Here is a 19,563-nt window from a genome sequence, read left to right on the forward strand (position 1 = left end):
TTACAAATATACTCCCTTCTGTTAAATATGGCTTTCTATTGCATACACATTCATACTCTTTATCCTAGCACATTTACCTGGGTTCTGCTTCATAGTAGCAGTGTTAATACTAGCATTTCTTGCCTCTGGGTTGCTGTGGTATAGGATTGTGAGCTGCCCAGTTTCCTCCTTGTGAAGGACTGCCTACTTTGCTTTGCTAAGAAAAAATTATGTGAAGTGGTTTGAATGCTCTAAAGCATTAAAGTAGCAGCATTGTAATGATGTAGCTATGGACATTGGTGCTGCTTATTTAGGCAATGATAATGGTCTTTGTCCTTTTTGTGCCTGAGGTTTAAGAAACCAGAATCTTTGAATGTGTAGTATCTGCCATGGGAGGGTATGAAGCAATGTCTTCCAGCACGATGTAGCTGCGGCTTACCCTTTGCTAGTTCAGCACACCTGCTTACTTCTCCTTTCATGCATGTGGAAGAAGCAAACCATGAACCCAGGCTGCATGGTTTGTTTCACTCACAGCAAATCGCCATCTGTAGCCAAGGTTTGTTCTTGGCTTGCTTGGTATGTTTTGTTGGAGCAAAGTAAATCACAGTGATAACTGTTTTTTTATGTAATACTAAACCAGGGATCATGGTATAGTTCCTCTGCATGCTGGCAGGAAGAAGATAAACAACATTCCACATGGACCTGCTCTTTATTATGGTCGGTGAGCTGGGCCAAGCTTAAATCTGTGGTGATTACAATTTTCTTCTCAGTTTCTTCCTCCAGTATGAAACAATACTAAGCTCACTTTCACCACTCCTCTGTCCTAGTGATAGGTGCAGCTAAATGAGTGAGGCTGATTGTTGCTCCTCAAGGAATAACTACTCCGGCGACTTTTCTGTTGCCAAACATAATAGTGTGTTGAGTACGGAGGGGGAAATAGCTTGACTTTTACTAGCCCTTAACCCTCTTTGCTAATATTGATTTGTTTGTTTGTTCACTTGCTGAGCTGTATTTTTAAAGTTTTAATTATGGTTTTAAATTTGTTGCATTCTTTTGGAAGTGCTTTAAAATAGAGGGTTTTGTTTGTAATCATGTTGAATGGTGACTTTAAATTTGAATGAATGAATACATGGATTGGTAACATAGTGTGTAACAAGGATGGGAGAGTATGTGGTCCTCCAACCATTTGCCTTGCTGGCTAGAGCTGATGGGTGTTGGCAGCCACCATAATCTGGAGGGCCACAGGTTCCCTATCCCTGCTATATAATCTTGAATACGTCTTGTCTAGAAATGAGATTTCCTTAGAGTTTAAAATAGTAGGTTGGAGACCTGGGGATGTACTGGCGATGAGTAAGAGATTCCTGGGGACTAGGGCAAACTTGAAATGAAATGAGGAATGGCATATGAGAAAGCCTGAGGACAAGAATCTTCCTGTGGAGATAAGATGGTACTGGTAAGCTATGTGGAGGTTGTCTGCTAAAATAGGGATGAGGGAGGACGACAGGCACTTCAGGTTGGAGTGAGTGTTCTGCTGTGTGATGAGCCAGGCAGTTTCTAGGGGAGACTAGCAGCTGATTTCCTCTTGCTTTTAAGATTAGTAATTCCCAAATTGTATGTGTTCTTTCATAATTATAGAAACCTTTTTGAGAGCCCAGAGTGCCCGCCCACAGAAGGCAGTCTGCATGATCCATTGAAGGGAGGCCTCTGGCTTTCTTTTTTCCACCTTCTATGGAGGTGGGTAATTCTGCCTTGTCTTTGTTTGGATCATTCAGCCATTTCTGACGCTACAGAATTATCTACCTCCAAGGATTGCAGGAAGAGGTTGCCTGTTGCATCCCTCCACCAGTCAGTGCCCTGGGTTTTCCGCCTGACAAAAAGCAAGCCCAGAGGCACAATTCTTGCAGGAATATGCTGGGCTACAGGTAGTGTAATTCTTACTCTTGCACGCTCTAAACTTTTTGAAGTTTGACGAAGTGCGTTTCTTCATTTTAAACTCAGTAAAAAAATGTACTTCTATCATCAAGAGTTTAGAAATTCATACTTTAGATGCGCAAGGCTATTTCTGAGGGAGATTAGTGGCTGGCTGCCTAGATGGTAGGGGCAGAACTGTGTTCTGCTCCCACATTTTATGAGACGGAAGACATGCTGCTCAGAGTTTTGAATGGTGCCTCACTCTGCACATGATGCTAAGCTTCATGCTAAACCATGGCTTTACATCAATGCATGGGTTCCCAGGGTGCTCTGCCTCTAGTGCTACTGTGAGCTAAGCCATGTTTTGGCTTGGCAAGTCATCTGAACTGGGATGGTGGTTTGTCTTATTCCAAACAAAATAGTTGAGTGAGATTTGTTCTTAGTTTATCTAGAGCCTGCCTTCTGCCCCTCACGTTGGGTGTCCTGTTCCTTGTACGCAGGAACCCCCTCATTCAAGTGTGATGTGTGAACAGACTATGCAGAGAGACACTGCATCCTTCCTCATGGATTCTTCAACTATTCACATCCTTGCTCCAAACACACTTTTCACCTATAGTGATATATCATGGGAAAACATCATCTTTGTTAATTAGTCTGAGGGATGCTCTCTGCTGATGGTTATGAATAAAGTGGGGTGGGGTTGGTAGTACAGTGGGGAGAGTCCAGGATATAGGCGCAAATGAGCAATATTTGTATAAATAAGGTTTCCAGTCTGTATGCTCTTGAGTCACAGGAACAACTTTTTAGTCATGCCTGCTAGTTTGTGTGACTAAATCCAACACACAGTTTGGTTTGGTTATTTGACCAAGAATTTTTGTACAGTACTGTGGGGCAGAAGCGTTAGGGCTTCCCCTGCCATTACTTGAATAAATAAGAACTTAACAATTGCTCAGACAGAAGCATTTTTGCCATAGGGACTGGGTGGTCCATTGGCGTGGGCACAATTGATCAGTATGCAAATAGATTCGTAACCCATGACGCTCACACTGTGTAGTTGGTTTTGTAGCCTGTGGAGCTACTACACCTTAAATGAATAGGGGGAAGGGTAGGAAATCCATCTTCCTGCCCCAACCAGGATTAGCATTGAACAAAGCTGTAGTGGTGAAGCTTGGCCTCCTTGGCTGCTGCCTGTACCTCGTGAGTCTAGCCTTTGCCCAAGTGAGTCAGTCACTTGGCTAGAACCTCTCGCTTACATTGAGGAGGCTATCACCTGAACTCTCTTTCCTGGTCTGTTTCAGCTCCTAGCAGTTGGTGCAGTGCAGGAGATTGTGTGCTCTACCCCTTTGTATCAGCTGCCGACATTGAGGATAAGTAAGGTAACTTATTTTTCACCAATGCATCGCTTCTTTCTAGTCAACTTTCCAGCACCATTCAGATACATAGAAGGGTGTGGTGACCCATAACAGACCAGTGCTTGGAGGCTAGATGTGGACCAGTAAATTGAAGGTGAATCCTGAGACGACAAAGATGTTGTGTGTTCTGAATTGCTGAGTCTAGGAGGTTGGAGATTATCTGTTCTGGATGCGGCTGCACTCCCCTGGAAGTAGCCGATTCATAGCTTGACGGTGCTCCTAGATCCACTACTGCCCCTGGAGGTTTAGGAAGCCTTGGTGACCTGAAGTGCCTTTTTTTCCAGCTATGGCCCCTTTTGGAGAGAGACGACCAGTGTACTCTACGCCCTGATACTGTTCAGACTGGACTATTGCATTGTGCTCTGTGTGTGGAATCCCTTGAAGACTATTTGCAATACTTCCACTGGTCAGAAATGCAGGTCCAGAAGAGGGCTCTCTCTGTGGCAGGCCCTAAATTATGGAGTTTCCTCCCTGCAGAAATGTGTCTGGAATATTTATTGTACAGGTGAAGATTCACCTCTTAAACCAAAGTTTTAATTCTGCTTTGTGGGACCCACCTCTTTTGTTGAATTTATATCATTCTGCCCTGTTTTTTAAAAAATGGTTTTACTAGTTTTATAATTATAGCAATTTTATCCATTTTTATAATTGTATATTACCAGTATATTGTTTTAACTCTCCCTGAGACCTTATGGTGAAGACTAGGTAAGAAATTAAATCAATCAATTAATTAATTTCCCCACCTTTTCTTAAAAGTATGTCATATGATTGTGAACCAAACTTGAGAATTGGCTTCCATAGGAGATTTAATGAAATTATAATCTTCTAAACCTTTTAGCTCAGTTTCATGTTAATGTGTGCCTGGTAATGTGGAATGATTTGCATAAGAAAATTTTCTAATGCCCTAGACTAGAGATTGTAACTCTCTTGCTTATTTGACTTCATTTAGAAAACAAAGTTGAAGAAATAGCCAAGCTTTCTTTGCATTGTGTTTGCTGTACTTGTACTTCCCACTTCCAAGCCAAGCACTGCAGAAATATTTCTCCGTTTAAGAAACACCTCTGCAGTTATGACCTACACGTCAGCAAATCCTAAGTTTGGATTGTGGATAAAACTGATGTCAATCATACATGAAAAATGATTTGCAATGTTTGCTTACCATATGTGCCCCATTTCTAGGAAGTAGGATTTGAAGAGAGTAACCCCAAATATAATCTAAGATTTAGACTGCACCATTCTTGGTCATAAAGCAAATGAATAGTTGTTTTGTTAGTATGGCTAATTTTTGTTTTAAATGGAGGGTCTGGGGAAGCTTGTACATGGGGACCATTGATTCTCCAAAACAGAAACTTCTCAGGTGCCAATTGCAAATTTACACTTAGAAAACCAAAAATAAGGTTCTTATAATTGCATATTACTGTTTGGTTTTTAAACAGTAATTTTTACACTTCAGAAAATTGCCAAGCTCTTTCTGATTCAGGCAAGTTTAATAACAGAATGCGAAAAAATTTCTGGCATAGTATGATAGGGAGGTTTAACCAGACCCAAAATCCAGTTTGCACATGGGCATTCTTGTTTTCTTTGCAGAAACAGTCAAGCCACATTTTCTCTCTTTGAAATGCAAACAGTATCTCTGTGTTAACTTTTTGTGAGTTGATTCTCTTAGAGCTGTGGGTTTTATGTATTTACGATGGGTGAGGGGAAAATCCAGCTATTACTGAGTTAAGACTGGAAACTGAAAGGTTGAAGTCATCCCTGTATTCAACTTTGGCTTCTTGGCAAGAATTCAGAGTGGGCAGGGTTTTTCCACAATGAGGTGATTATGGTTGAGTGTAAGGAAACACTTGAGGCTGTGAATCATTGATTCCTTCCCTCCTTACTCTAGAGGCGCCTGCGCTCAAAACCATTTCCAGCCAAGTTCTTAGCTGACCACTTCTGCTGAGTTGTTTGGACCAGGAAAATTTGGTGGGATGATCATATAGATGTCGTACGTTACATTGGATAACATGTTAAAATTACGAGCGTGGATGTCTTTTTATTGGAGACCTTCCCATAGAAATAGTGCCTGTGGAGCAAGCCTGTTCAGCTTTTTGTTTCAGGCAGTGCACAAGGGGAAATGTGCATTCTACAGTTAGAATTGTTCAGTAAATTAAGGAACCAAATTTGCATGCTTCATATTCTGTTGCAAGTGGTATACCCCTGTGTTTGCAGAAGCTAGATTTATGCACTTTTTAATATTACGAATTGGAATATAGGGGGAGGAGACCAGCTTTTTTCACAAAGGGTGGCAGTTCATTCCTAGAGTTTCTGAGAAATTAAGTATTGTGTAGAAAAATCAAGTAGTAGGCATTCTCTGTGTGTGTGTGTGTGTGTTGTGTGTACGCGCTAAGAAAAGGAGAGTATCAGGTGTCAAAAGGTATTCATTTCTAGTGTGCCTAGAGCCCACAAAAATAGAACTCTTGCTGGAAGAATTTGTGTCTGATGCAATCAGTTGGCAAACATGTTGCTAAAAATACATGTACTGTAGTAGTTAACAGAGAGCAGCTGAAAGAGGCTGGTATTTGGGAGTCCTCGTGCTGCTTCCTTGATTCACTGAACTAGCAGTAGCCAAGTCTAGTTTTCATCAGTACTGTATTAGCACTTCCCAATGTGTGTGTTCCAAAAGCGTGCTGGCTATTTGAAGGGAGTTCTTGAACTGTCTGACAGGCAGACCACGCAAGGCCTGCTGATAGTAGGGCCAAAAACCCTTGCTTGGAAGTTGTTGTTTTTCTAAGTTGTATTGTGCAATGCTTTCCAGACCTGTGAATGATACCCTTGGTTCCCAATGCATTTCTTGGCCACTAACACACTGGTTTGTGCATACAGCAAGTTACTGCAACTTTGTAGGGCTGTGAATTTTATTGGATGGTGGTTTGGAAATTATTTGTTTGAGCAAAATTAAAGCTGCTATATTTCAAAATTTCATAAATATATAGTACAGCACAATTTTATGTGGTAAGTTATACATAATGGGTTGTATCCATCATAGCACTACATGAACAAAATGCATTGGATGGACGGTGTTTAACTACCTTGTCTCATCAGTGCAAGGATTTCTGCTTGCGCAACAGAACATTATGCCCCCCTCCTTCCACTATGTGTCACCTAAGTCTGTTCTAGGGTTTCCCCTAACACTCCTGAGCAGATTTGGCAAAGGCACAGAGCACACGAGGGGGAGGAGGCGGGGAAGTCATGTTATGCAAACAGAAATCCTTGTGGTAATCAGACAAGGTAGTTGAACTTCATGCTATGCATTTTGTTCTCTTACAGAGGTAGAGTAAGTTGAGAGCTGATAAGGAAAGGTGTGGCATACACTTCAGTTTCTCCCCCTGCTCCCCATGTCTTTTCACAAGGGATTGACTCATTGCTTCCACATTGCCAGAAATGTTCTGTCTCTGTTAGGGGTAGAGGGGTATGTGGCATATGTGAGACAAAGCTTAAACAAACGAGAAGCTAGAAATTGGCTGGCAGTGTTTTTTATAGGTTGATGTACTTAAGTGAAAAATATAGGAAAAATACAGACTTCAATCAAATTAGCTGTTATGTTGTTGTTGTTTAGTCGTTTAGTCGTGTCCGACTCTTCGTGACCCCATGGACCAGAGAACGCCAGGCACTCCTGTCCTCTACTGCCCCCCGCAGCTTGGTCAGACTCATGCTGGTAACCTCAAAAACACTATCCAACCATCTCGTCCTCTGTCGCCCCCTTCTCCTTGTGCCCTCCATCTTTCCCAACATCAGGGTCTTCTCCAGGGAGTCTTCTCTTCTCATGAGGTGGCCAAAGTACCGGAGCCTCAGCTTCACAATCTGTCCTTCCAGTGAGCACTCAGGGCTGATTTCCTTCAGAATGGAGAGGTTTGATCTTCTTGCAGTCCATGGGACTCTCAAGAGTCTCCTCCAGCACCATAATTCAAAAAGCTGTTATACCTGTATATATCTAAAGTGCATTAAGGTGGGGTGGCAGCTGAGGGTTACATAGACTGTTTACTGTGAGCTGTAAGATGGCTGGTGCACAGATAACTTGTTTATGTATTGAGTGCCCAACAGAGCAGTTTTACTTTCTGTAAGGGCTACTTAACTTCACATTTGCAGCTCATCTTTGTCTTTGCAGCATGTGTAGAACTTCTTTTTCAGGAAACTGGCAAACTGAGGAGAGTAATAAGTTCCCCCTTGTTAGTTGAGAGTCTCCATCCCAAGTACTGTGCTAATTCACTGGTTTTACACCATGGGTTGGCTCATGATTTTAAGAGAAACTTGGACATTGTGCTTTGAAACCAAATTATGCGTGCTGTTATATAGCCTGTATCAGTTTAGGAAAAAATAAGGCAGAGGAACAACTTAAATAGGTTTGCATCAGTGTACCTTAATCCTAGGTGCACAGTCATTTCATGGGTTGTTGTAAGTTACGACGTTTCAAGATGATTGACTTGATGCTTCAGCCTCTAGGAATCTGTGAAACTGAGTTCCTCCCCTTCTTCTGCCTTACACACTGATGTGCTGGATGATCTAAATATACTGACTTTCAGGCTGTGTGATTATATATATATCAGTCATACATGGTATATCTCATGTATGATGGATCAATATGACTAATAATGACGAATAACATCACTTACTTTCTATATTTAATCAGTAGAGCACTTATTTTCTCCCAATAGAGAGTGGTAGAAATTCTAACTGTAATCAACAAGTGAAAAATTAGTTCTCATTCTCGTTTAGAAACAAGTTATTCTAAGAGTCTTAGATTTTATTTGCCAGGTCCAAATCACTCACAGTAATTCCTTAATAATTTGATATTAGAATAGCTTTACAGGTGGACAAAACAACAAGACGGGCGTTGAACCTGCTGTCACATGTGTGTATTGTCAACAGGGCTGTGGCATGCAAAAGATCTCAGGTTCACTTCCCAGCATCTCCAGGTATCGCTGGGCGAGATCTTATCAGAAATTGTGAAGAGCTGCTGCCAGTTAATGTAAGCAATACTGAGCTATATGGACCAATGGTCTGACTTGGAATAAGACAGTTTCCTGTGGAAAGCTTGGGTTTTAGTCATCACTGGGCTAAATGTGAGTTTTCACATAGATTAGTACTTCCTACACCTTACTCAGGCTGGTTCAGGTAGGATTTTGGGTTGATAATCATCCAGGTAAATTGTACCTTGTTCCATTAAATTGTAGTTTTCATATTATGACTAAGCTTTTATAAGTGGTGGTTTCACAAAAGCAGGTTATTTTGATAGTTACAGCTATGCCACTCTCAATATAATGGTGTGAATTGGTCTAAAGGAAGGAAGGACCAACCTATAAAGTTCAGCTCTCAGTATCACTCTTCCCTATTGTTGTTTTTTAAAGATTTACAAGCATCTTGCATTTTTTTAAATTAAGCCAGTTGATGCATTCCAGTCATTCACTGTGGAGGGCCATGTGTCATGAAGTCATGAAGTTACATCTCTTCCTCCTTTCTCCTTTTGCCACCCCGTGCTCAGAAGAGCTTTATGGTTACCCAAATATGGCAGCCAACTTAGTGCCAGTGCCAGCATCTGGCTTGCTTTTGGGAGGCAAGTTCTGAGCCCTCCACCATCCCCATCACTCTCCTCCCTCCACTGGCCTGGTCTTATTTAAGGTATTTCTATGCTGGTTTTCAGACAGACATCACAAAGCAGTTTATATAAACATTATTACAATAATAAGAACTGATTTTTTAAAAACAACAACAACAACCAATGCAAAAGGCAACTGTTTGTTTAGAAGAAGCTGTGATGGTAACTTCTTTTCTGCTCTGCTGCAGAGTGGGTGGTTCTGCAAAGATTTCCTGGGTGACAGCTAGAGGAGGAAGGGGCCACCACTGGCAGCTGGACCTGGGCAGCTTACTAGGCTGTGGGTTTCGTTTCCACTCTCTTCAGAGCAAGATAATTCTTCATAGACCTTTATGTGCCATTTCCTCCACCAGTTGACAAGTTGCCATTTGTTTTGGGGCATAATGCTAATGGAAATTGACTGGGCAACTTGAATTGTGTGGGGTTCTTTACCCTGCTTTTTGATAGTCAGATAACATTTTTATTCTTGGTAAGCTGGCTGGAATATCAGAATACACTTATTTTCAAATAAAGCATAGTAGAAGAGGCATCATGGTATATGGAGGGCTAGGCTGAAATCCATAGGTGTCTGGCTCCTTGATTTTTATTTTTATTTTAAATGCCCACCACTTAGTAAACTGATCTTTTTTTTCAACTTGAGGCTGGCTCCTGGAGAAACAGAAATATTTTTCAAGCTCTATACTGGCTGCACACTCTACCTGCATTTCCCAGTGACCCAACTCCCTTGCTGCTGGTTTTGGACTCACACAAAGGAGTGGGAAGGACTTTACTACTGGCTGCCTCAAGAAACCTCACATTGATCATTTGTTTTAGGATGGCGGGGATCTGGATGCAGTTTGAGCCTCCCCCAGGAACTGTGTATACGTGCATTTCCCTCTCCCGCTTCAGTTTACTTTGAGAACAGCATGTTAGAATGCTTCAGGGTGGGGATAAATTGGAGGGAATTGCGGTTGATTAGCATTTTTGTAGCCCTGGGTATCTGAACGGGACAGAATTGCAGGACTGGGCGCCTTAGCAGATTTGAGGATAAGAAGCAAGTTTTTCCTCTTTGTAGCATCAGCTGTTGGGTTTAAGGCAGGGTTGGGGAACTGGGCTGGGACTGATGGGAGTCCACCAGCATCTGGAGGGTACAGGTTCCCTTTCTGGTGCAGGGCACAAAGGTATGCCAAAGGGGAAATTAGGATTGTTTGCCTGCTTGCAAAGGAACTTGTTTGCTAGTCACATTATTTTACAATTTCAATCCAAGTTGATGGGCTTGTATTTTTTCTTACCCTCCAGGCCTCCTTTTGGATGACCAATGTGTATCTTCAGTGATGATGTCAGACACTTACCCAGCCATTCCCTGCCCATTCCAGTTGTTACAGACTCATATGATGCAAAAGCTGCAATTCAGGATCCCAAAAACATTGCTTTTAAAACTGTCTAGATGATTGTCGTTGCTTTGGTTGTGTTCTATGCGAGCAGGAGCCTTCTCCAAGGTTTACGGCTGACCCTTGAACAGCACATTCCCTGTTTGCTGCAAACCTTGGGGGCTAGCAGCATGGGCAACTCCTGTGTTTGTCGGGAAGACAGTGGGGTAGAAGACAATGCAGAATCCAGAAGTCGCCAGACAGAGAACAGCAGAGTGCCTGTATCGGACTCCAGGAGCCACCCGAGGGACCCAGTGAGGCCCCCCCGGCGGGGACGGGGGCCACATGAACCAAGAAGGAAAAAACATAATGTGGATGGATTAGTACTTGACACGCTAGCAGTAATTCGGACGTTGGTAGACAAGTAAGTACTTCCTGAAGAGAAATATTGCCATGGATGTACCTTTCTTCTCTTGTAAATTGCTGTGCTGCAATCTGAGGAGACTGCTCTAATGTCCCCCTCCAGTGGCATAAAAGTGGACAACTTTATGTTGGAATTGGAAATGTCTACAGATGTTTCAGGAACAATCCATGAATAAGATAGTAGATTCATCTTGGCTTCTCCTCGCAACACTTACGCTTTTTGAATACCCCTCCAGCAGTTCATTTTGACGTCCAAAGTTTGTTTCAGTGAAATCCTACTCGGCCCTGTAACCTTACACTGCCTGATTCCGTTGAGTGGCAGCCACTGTAATGCCTACACCAGTCGTGGGAGGAGAGCCAAATGGCAAACTGTCTTTGTGTCATGTTGAGACTTCTACAGTTTCAACAGACACAAAAGCAATATACAAGATGCTGCCTAAGGTCTTTGGAGGCCAGAGGTAGTTCTGCCACCTTTGATGGCAGAAGAAAGGTTTCCTTTGGGACAGAAGGGGACACTCTGATAGTGCTAGTAAGTGCTGTTGGGATTTGTTAGCCAGTTTGACTTCCTCAAACCAAATTCCCTTTGTGTGTTTGCAGTGCATTGTAAGATTGGGCGGCACATGCTAAGGAGGCAGTTATTTAGGGAAGCTTTCCTCTGACCCCTTTCCTAACTCAGCAGTTGAAGATGTCTTCGTGGATAGGTGGGGGGCAGCAACTTGTGCTTGTCCCCTGTCTTTGAGTTGACTTGCTTCTGCAGAAGCATGTATTGGAGTGGTCTGTTGGTCTGCCCCTTCTAAAACTCCAGATTGAAAGGAGTTAAAGGAGGAATAGACATGAAGAGCAGTATAGAAATTTAATTATTGTTAATAATAATAATATTAATAATAGATAATAAGGCTCCCAGGGGCTACCAGTCATGATGATACTTTCAGAATCAAATAAAGCCCATTGCTTGGAATAATAGCCAGAAATGACTGATTGCCTTATCCTGCTTGTGGACTTTCCATAAGCATCTGGCTGAGCACTTTGGGAAACAGGAATCTGGGCTTGGTCTGGTCCAGCAGGGCTGCTCCGGTGATATATGTGTTGTGCCAATTCTTACAAATGTTTACATAATGGTTAATGATAAGTGGAAAGATTCTGAGTAGGGTAAAGCAATAAAGCCACTTTCAAAGAAGTAATGCCTGGGTGCGTTCTCTGGTGGCACAGCTTGTGATGTTTGAATTGGATCTGAATAACCCTGTTGAACCATGAGCACATTGGGAGTGGTTGGGGACCGGGGGCTACAGACAGGCAAAGGAAGGAATATCCCAGGCAAGCAAAGTTTATGTGAGGAGGGAGAGAGACATGATCACACCCTTCCAATGGCAGAGGAGCTACTGCTACATATCATAGCAACAGCACCAACAAAATTGTCCTTAATGCTTCCTTTCCTGATTAAAATTGTCATTATTCGTTGTCAGTTTGAGTTATCTTTGTAGTATCTTAAACATCAACAAGGGTGTTGACAGTTTCCTTCCTGCTTTATTATCTGAGCTGCTGTCAAAAATGCTCTTTCATAACTCCTTAAATAATCACTTCATTCTTTGCTACCTGCCAGCTCCAAGTGTCTGAGGCCCTTTCTGGCACAGACTGGAGCTTCTGTTTGTCCTAGGCCACAGTCTGAAGGCACGTGATGCCCCCACCTTGTTGAAGCAAAGAGGGTCTGGGTCTGATTAGGGTTTGACTTCAAGACTGCCTGGGAATCCTTTGTGAACAGCCTTGCGTTTTGTGGTGGAGGGAAAGACTGGGTATAAATGTAATAAACAGAAGCTTCTGGGCACAATGGAATGCATTTCTACCTCTCTTCTCAAGCATTATAGTTTACTTGGATTGAACCTCAGCAGTACAATGCTTCTCCTATGCCACTTCTTTCAAGTTAATGACGTCTGTTTTCACCCGCCTTGTGCTGAGAACAAAATGAATGACTCTCCCACTTGCGCAGAATACAACAGTGTGGGGCAGTGGGATGGGTTCAGTTGCTTTCAGGACTATCTTGTTCAAGCATTATTGGCTATAAACATTGTATTGCTTTAACTTGGGGGAGGGGGTGTGCTGACCTGAATAAACTAACAGACAGTTTTCTACAAAAAGAGTAGGTTGTTTTGGGGGATTTTCTAGCAATAGTAAAAATTCATCCTGCTTGGATCCTATTTTTCCTTTAAGGGGCTCAAAGTAGCATCCAGGGGTTATCAACTGGCCCAAGGCTACCCAGTGTGCTCAATGGCTGGGCAGGGTTTTGAACCCAGGTCTCTCTAGGCTTAAGTCCCAAACTCTGTTTCTACTCCCTCACCTGGGCACTGGAAGGGACATGTCTACTAACAAGTTACTAGGGAAAGCACTCAGTAGAATTCTTAGCCAGTGGGAATTCAGTCCTGTGATAGAACATATTGCCAAGCACAAATGGTCACATTATAAGTGGAAAATAGTTTTGTGATTCTCCTCCCCAGCCCAACCCCCCAAGATTGGATCGCAAGCGTTCTGTTGCTTCCTTCCATGCCCTCTGTCATTCAGCACTCCACAACTTCCATTCCCTTTCATGTTGTGTTCCGTTAACACTTGGTGTGTAGCAGCTGGCCTTGAGCCAGAGGTGCTCTGTCTTCTGTTCTGAATGGAGGACTCTGCCCCTCTTCCCTCTTGTACCTTTAATGGTCTTGCCTTTTATATTTTAGACCTTGGGTGTGGACCTCTGTGTTTTTATACTTTCATAAAAGCACTTGGTATACTTTTAGGAACTGTGGCAATAATGAAAAGATTCTACATTAATGTGTTGACACTGTCTCATTATCCTAAGAATTTGGATTATTGCAGTATCCTCTGAGGCAGTGAGAGTGTGAGCGGATGCTCATCAAATTTTCACAACAGCTGATTGCACTGGTTGCCAGTTTATTTCCAGGCAGAAATCAGTGTGCTGATGATTACCTTTAAATCCCTAAATTGTTTGGGCTCAGTCACTTTCCTTAGAAACCTGCCTGCTCCATTATATTTGCTGGGGAGGTTGTTTTTCTTCTTCCAAGGGTGGCTGAGATGCAGCTGGCTGGGATGTGGCTTTTTCTATGGATAACGGAATTCCCCATCTTGGGAGGTCCATTTGGCCTCTATATTTTCCACCACATGACCAAGAATGTTGTTCGTTCCAGTAGATGTTTGGCCTGCCAGGTTCTAGTTTTAATGGCAAACCTCCATATCAGCTTTCTTGTTTCTTCTAATAGGCAAAGGAGTGCCTTTTGCTGGAAGGCTTCCAACAGTCTCTTAAATTAATGATACAAATGAAGGTATCTGGCCATTGAATCCTGGGGTATGGTGCTGATTATGGCAATTGTCTAGAGAATCCCTGTTGTGTGCAATAAGAGTTTTTGTATGCCAAGTCAGGGTCTTTGTTTTCATGTTCACTCTAGATGACTGCACCACCACAAAGCCATTGTGTTCCCCACATTGGATAAAATTCTACTTCCAGTTTGTTGTAGGGCTGATAAATATCCTTCAGGCACATCTGTACGTGTAGATCCCTGGATTTCATTCCCATGGTTCTGTACTTGATGATGTGACTGTGGCCTAGGAAACATTTCTGCTACACCAGTATGGGGAAGTAGTGAAGAGAGAAGGTTCAAAGTCCTTATCAGCCACGGTTTGGCTCAGGGTTACCATGACAATCACTGGCTCTCTTTTTTAAAAAAATAATATTTATTACTTTTAAACCTTACAAACAAGAAGAAAAAGGAGAGAAAAAAAAGAAGAAAAAACAAAAGAAAGAAAAAACAGTACAATACAATATATAAACAATAAACAATACACCACACAACATTAACGCATTAAACTAAACAAAACAGAACAAAAACAATTTAAAAACATACATCATACCATTTCAATGCCTTATCTTTCATTCCCTTATTTCATCGACTTCCTCTCACCTCCCTTTTTGTATTCCACTTCTATTAATTGTTTCAACAAATCCTTTCCATCTTTCACTATTTTCTGTCATATAAATATCTTAACTTATTTTAACCTTATTTTCCATTAATACTATAATACTTATTTATGCTTAACTCCTTATAACATTTCTGCTAAAGCCATATAATTTCATTCCAACATTTTTCTAACACTCATTAATTTTACCATATTTCTATAAATAGACTTTAAACTTTTTCCAATCTTCCCTGGTCTCGGATTCTGACAGTCATTTCCGTCAATTCCATATAGTCCATCAACCTGGTGCTCTTCTGTCCGAGGCTCTTAACTCTTTTCCAGGTCCCTTCTGCAAGTCTTCTTCGCATTTATACATACACTTTACTTTGTCTTCTGCTGATCTTGTTCTTAATTTCCTTTCTTTAATGCTGAAGAGTAGGTCTCGAGGGAGCTCCAACCTAACAATGTTTTTATTCCTTCTCGACATGTCATCCACATCTCTGTGGTTAAAACTAAAATCCAAAAGATATTTCAGGACGTGTTTCAAAGTCCCTCCAAATCTGCAGGTCCCCACAACTCCAATTTCCTCCTGAACCAGGTCCAGATCCCAAAGGTCAGTAAATCCCTGCATGAGGTGATCTATCCAACTTTCCTTCTCCAGTCCAAGCAGGGTTCCAATCTGACTTTCTCTGAATTCAGTCATAGAGGGCAAGAACTTGTAATCATCAAGTTGCCTCTGTAAGGCTGGGGCTCTCTCCCTCTCCACTTGTATTACTTTAGGTTCAACAACCACAACTTTCTCCCTCGCTTTCTCCACCATTTGGCATGTCAAAGTAGATTCCTGTATTGGTTCCTGAATAGTTTCTGTGTAGATGTTCACTTTTTGTCCCAAATTAGTCGCTTTTTGTCCCAAAATATCAATTTTAATATTCATCACGTCCATCTTTTTATGGAGCTGTTCCAATGACTCACTTATCTTGCATAGTGCAATCACTAAGGCTTCTTCTGTCGACATTCTCAAGCAATCCAAGGTCAATCTCACGGTTTTCTCTTGCAGCTGGAGATTCCACCAGCCCAACTCTTGTAACAATTTCAAAGGCTCCCTCTAGAGGGAAACAATTTCTGTTTGTATCCTTTTAAGCACAGTTCAAGCAGTAAAATTAGTTTCAATTTTCAGCTACTTTTACTCCTTTTTAAACGCAGAAGGAGACAATGAAAGCAATGTATTTCTCTTATTTAACTAGCTGTCAACAAACGTTTAATTCACAGTCAATGAATTTTCCCAAAACGTCGGTCTTGCTAGCAGCCCGTTTCCAGGTTCAGAGCGGTGGTAATTTAACTTTCTTCACTCTCTCCTGCAGGCTTACGCGATCCAAAATTTCCCCCCTCTTCTCCTGCCTCCAAGGGGGGTTTAATGATTTTAGCCGTTGGAAGTTTAATCCTTTACATAGGACTTTCCAAGACTTTAGCTTGCAAATTCTTTGCTTCAATCTATTTACAAAAGGGGAAGGCGGACTTCCTGTTTGAAACCTCCCCGTTTCGGTGCCAAATTAAGACGTTTAAAAATCCAATTTTCTGTTCTACTCACGGGTAGTGGTTTAGAATCAAATTGTCCACAGGAAAAAGTCAGCGCTCTCCGGCAACAGCAATGCGGCTTCACTCCGTGAAAGAAGCAGTCAATTCGAAGCACCGCGCCGCTCACCCCACATCGCTCCGGATACCCGAAACTGGGTCTCCCCGCGAGTAGGGGAGGCGCAAAAGGTGCCAGCCGAATCCCACGTTCACAGGCTTCTCCCACCTGCGATTTTTAGTGGGTCTCCGCCTTCGCCGTGGAGGCCAGACCCTAAATTCCACGGAGCAAGTTCCTCCCGATCAGAGGAACTCAGCCATTGCCGGAGGCGCTAACCCGGAAGTCCGACAATCACTGGCTCTCAGCCTAACCTGCCTCACAAGGTTGTTAAGAAGATAAACAGGTGGCCATGTATGCCCCTCTGAGTTCCTTAGAGGAAGGGTGGCATAAAAACCTATTCAGTAAACAAATATGATAGTTATTCTTCTTCATTATAGATATGAGACTATATCCAACCAGATTCTACTCAGAATAGACTTATTGAATTTCATGGACCTGTTAGTCATTTCATTGGTTCTACTCTGAATAAAATTAACATTGGATAGGAACCATGGAACTTAGCTGGCTGTTAAACAGTCATGGATCTTCTGCATTGCTCTTCATTGTAAGCTGGTATGAGTGTGCCAACTTTGATAATGATTAACGTAACCTTTTTGTCTTGTGTTTTCTTCCAGTGATCAGGAACCTCCTTATTCAATGATGACTTTGCATGAAATGGCTGAAACAGGTACCTCCCTGCTCTAGTGTGGCATTCCAGTTGCAATCTACTAAGAAACCGTTTAGCTCTGTAAAGAAGCTTAAGAGTCGCACTGCATGTTTATTTCCAAGGGTTGAGGCAATTTTACAGTGATTACCTAAATAATACTGCTACTTGACAATGAGCTTGGTAAATTTGTAATTAGCTTAATATGTGTACCTGTCTAATCTGGCTAAATTTATGAGGTATGCTGTTGCGAAATCAGCCTGCCAGCTGCCACGAGGCTCAAGCTAACAGGCTTATTTTGGTTTTACATTGAGCTAGTAAACAGGCCTTGGAGTAACTAGGGGAATAGTTTGCTTCCAAATTAAAAGGAAAATGTTAATTAAATACTGAGGAACCTTGCAGGATATGGGAAGAATGTCCCCAAATGTGTGTTGATATCTCTAGACCAGTCTTCACCAACCTAGTGCCCTCCAGATATTTTGGGCTAAAGTTCCTGTCATCCCCTTTCAGCATACTAGGTGGGCGAAGTTGGCTCCGGACCACTATACCTTTTAAGCATTTTTGCCTGGAGCAACTGTAGATGTCTGAATTCCTCGGTTCTGGAGCTGCTTAAAATACCACACCTGCTCATGCAGCTGTGGTTTTAAGGAGCACAATTCCTAAAGATGTAACTGAAGACTTGAGAGTAGCTCTTTGGAACAGCTAGAGGCAGATCAATTTCACGTCTGATGCAGTGGATTTCCATGACACAAACAGTTTATCATCCTTTATTTCCTCATAAAAAAATTATACCCCTTTATCGCTAAAAAGGACTCGAAATACATTTCCCCTCCTTTAAATTCAGTGTCCAAAGTCCTTTGGACTTTATTACATGTAATTCTTCTAAATTGGTGCTGTACTTAACATATGGAAAACGAAAAAAGCATCTAGAGAGTAATGCCAATTGTGGCTCTGACAATGCCTTGCTCTGCAATGCAGCCTTTAGGCCTCAGTCACTTTGACTTTCCCCTTCTTCCTTGGTGAGGTACTTGAAGAAAATGAGCCAGGGTAAGACAATGTCACTAACTGATCAATTAAAACGTTCTTCAAGAACAGAAACGTGAGAGTTCAGATTTTCCTGTTTCATTAGCAAGTTATAGATTATCTTCTTTATACATAAATGATAGGAAATATAACAGCCTATTCACAAATTCCTCTCTGTGTCCTGCTGTTGGAGAAGGAGACTGCTGGGAACCGGTTTGGGAAAGGCAGTGTGTTACCTTTGTTGCACTCTTATCTCCTGTGTGCCTTTCTTAAACTTAAACCATAGTTTGAGAAGGAAGGGTGGTGTGTTTCTGATCTTTTGCCTCTTATAAAATAACTCTGGAGCTGGCTTTCCAAGAGATAATGTATTAGACCTCGTAGTATTCAGGGAATCCTTCCTAATTCACTAATCATTACCTATAGAAGCCAGTTCCTACATTCTGTTACAAATCACTGTTCATACCAAGGGATGGAGATTATGCAGAGATGGATCTGGTTCAGTCATTAGTGGCTCCCATTAACTTAGTGGGACATAGTAAAGGAACTTCAGAGAGGGAGCAAAATCTCACCTTATTTCTATGCTGTAGAAACTCATGGCATTGATTGTGCATAAGCATCATGTTACAAAATGCAGCTGAATTTGTGACTTGCCTTCACTGAGAAGTGTTAATGCTCAGTGTTGGTGGTGGTATTATTATTAATAATATTACTACTACTATTACTATTTATTGTACTTATGAGTCATCACTAGGTATTGCAGTTGAGTAAGAAATATGCATGTGTGAACTTGTCCTAACATTAATCCCTGGAGCTATGAATATTTGCTCTATCTCCAGGAGCTGAGTTTGTCCTGCTATTGCAGTCTAGATTAGCAGCTGCTTGTTAACTGTGATGTGTTGTTCAGATGAATTGTTAAAATGCTATTGAAATCATACTTGTGATTCGTGTATGATTATTGTCTCCATCTATTGTTACCAGTCTAAGACAGTTGCCTCTGTTTTGTGATTGACAGATGAAGGCTGGCTGGAAGTTGTCCAGTCCTTAATTAGAGTTATTCCATTAGAAGATCCCTTGGGACCAGCTGTTATAACTTTGCTTTTGGATGAGTGTCCATTGCCAACGAAAGTAAGTAAAATAAATGCATGCAGACTTGGTAACCTTATTACAATAGCATGTAGCATCCCCTACTGTCGAACTGATTCTGACCAAACTTTTTAACAATGCACATCTTAAGAAACAATATTACAATGTGTCATTTTCACATCAACAATTTCCTGAACAAAAGTTTCAAAACACAACTGAAAGTCATTGGACGGAAAGCTTGTCCTGGTGAGCACACACAGAGACACATGCATAGAGTTGTATAAACTCTCTGTTATCTGAATCTGCTAATTGCTTGTCCAAACTGAGAATTAGGCTGTTGATGCCTTCAGAATTCATGTATGCTCCACCATTTTGTAAAGATACTGAATATATAGACTTCGTGCCCATAAATCTTTCTGTATGAACTATGAAATGCATTAGGATATCTATCACATGACTAGAGAAGTCAGTAA

At 41.8% G+C, this 19,563-nt stretch overlaps 1 protein-coding gene across 2 annotated transcripts in view; it reads left to right on the plus strand.

The window, feature by feature from the left end:
* RSPRY1 (ring finger and SPRY domain containing 1) overlaps positions 1-19,563 on the plus strand; it is a 38,186-nt gene that overhangs the window by 1,628 nt on the left and 16,995 nt on the right. Inside the window, exons 2-5 of one of the 2 annotated variants that reach the window (XM_079988429.1) lie at positions 3,189-3,266; positions 10,213-10,707; positions 16,956-17,008; positions 19,020-19,132. In XM_079988429.1, the coding sequence (XP_079844555.1) occupies positions 10,361-10,707; positions 16,956-17,008; positions 19,020-19,132 (513 nt within the window). In that variant the 5' untranslated portion in view covers positions 3,189-3,266; positions 10,213-10,360. The remainder of the gene's footprint in view (positions 1-3,188; positions 3,267-10,212; positions 10,708-16,955; positions 17,009-19,019; positions 19,133-19,563) is intronic. The other variant, XM_079988428.1, reaches the window with a different exon arrangement.

Source organism: Podarcis cretensis, assembly GCF_951804945.1.
Source record: "Podarcis cretensis genome assembly, chromosome: 8".
Taxonomy (NCBI): domain Eukaryota; kingdom Metazoa; phylum Chordata; class Lepidosauria; order Squamata; family Lacertidae; genus Podarcis; species Podarcis cretensis.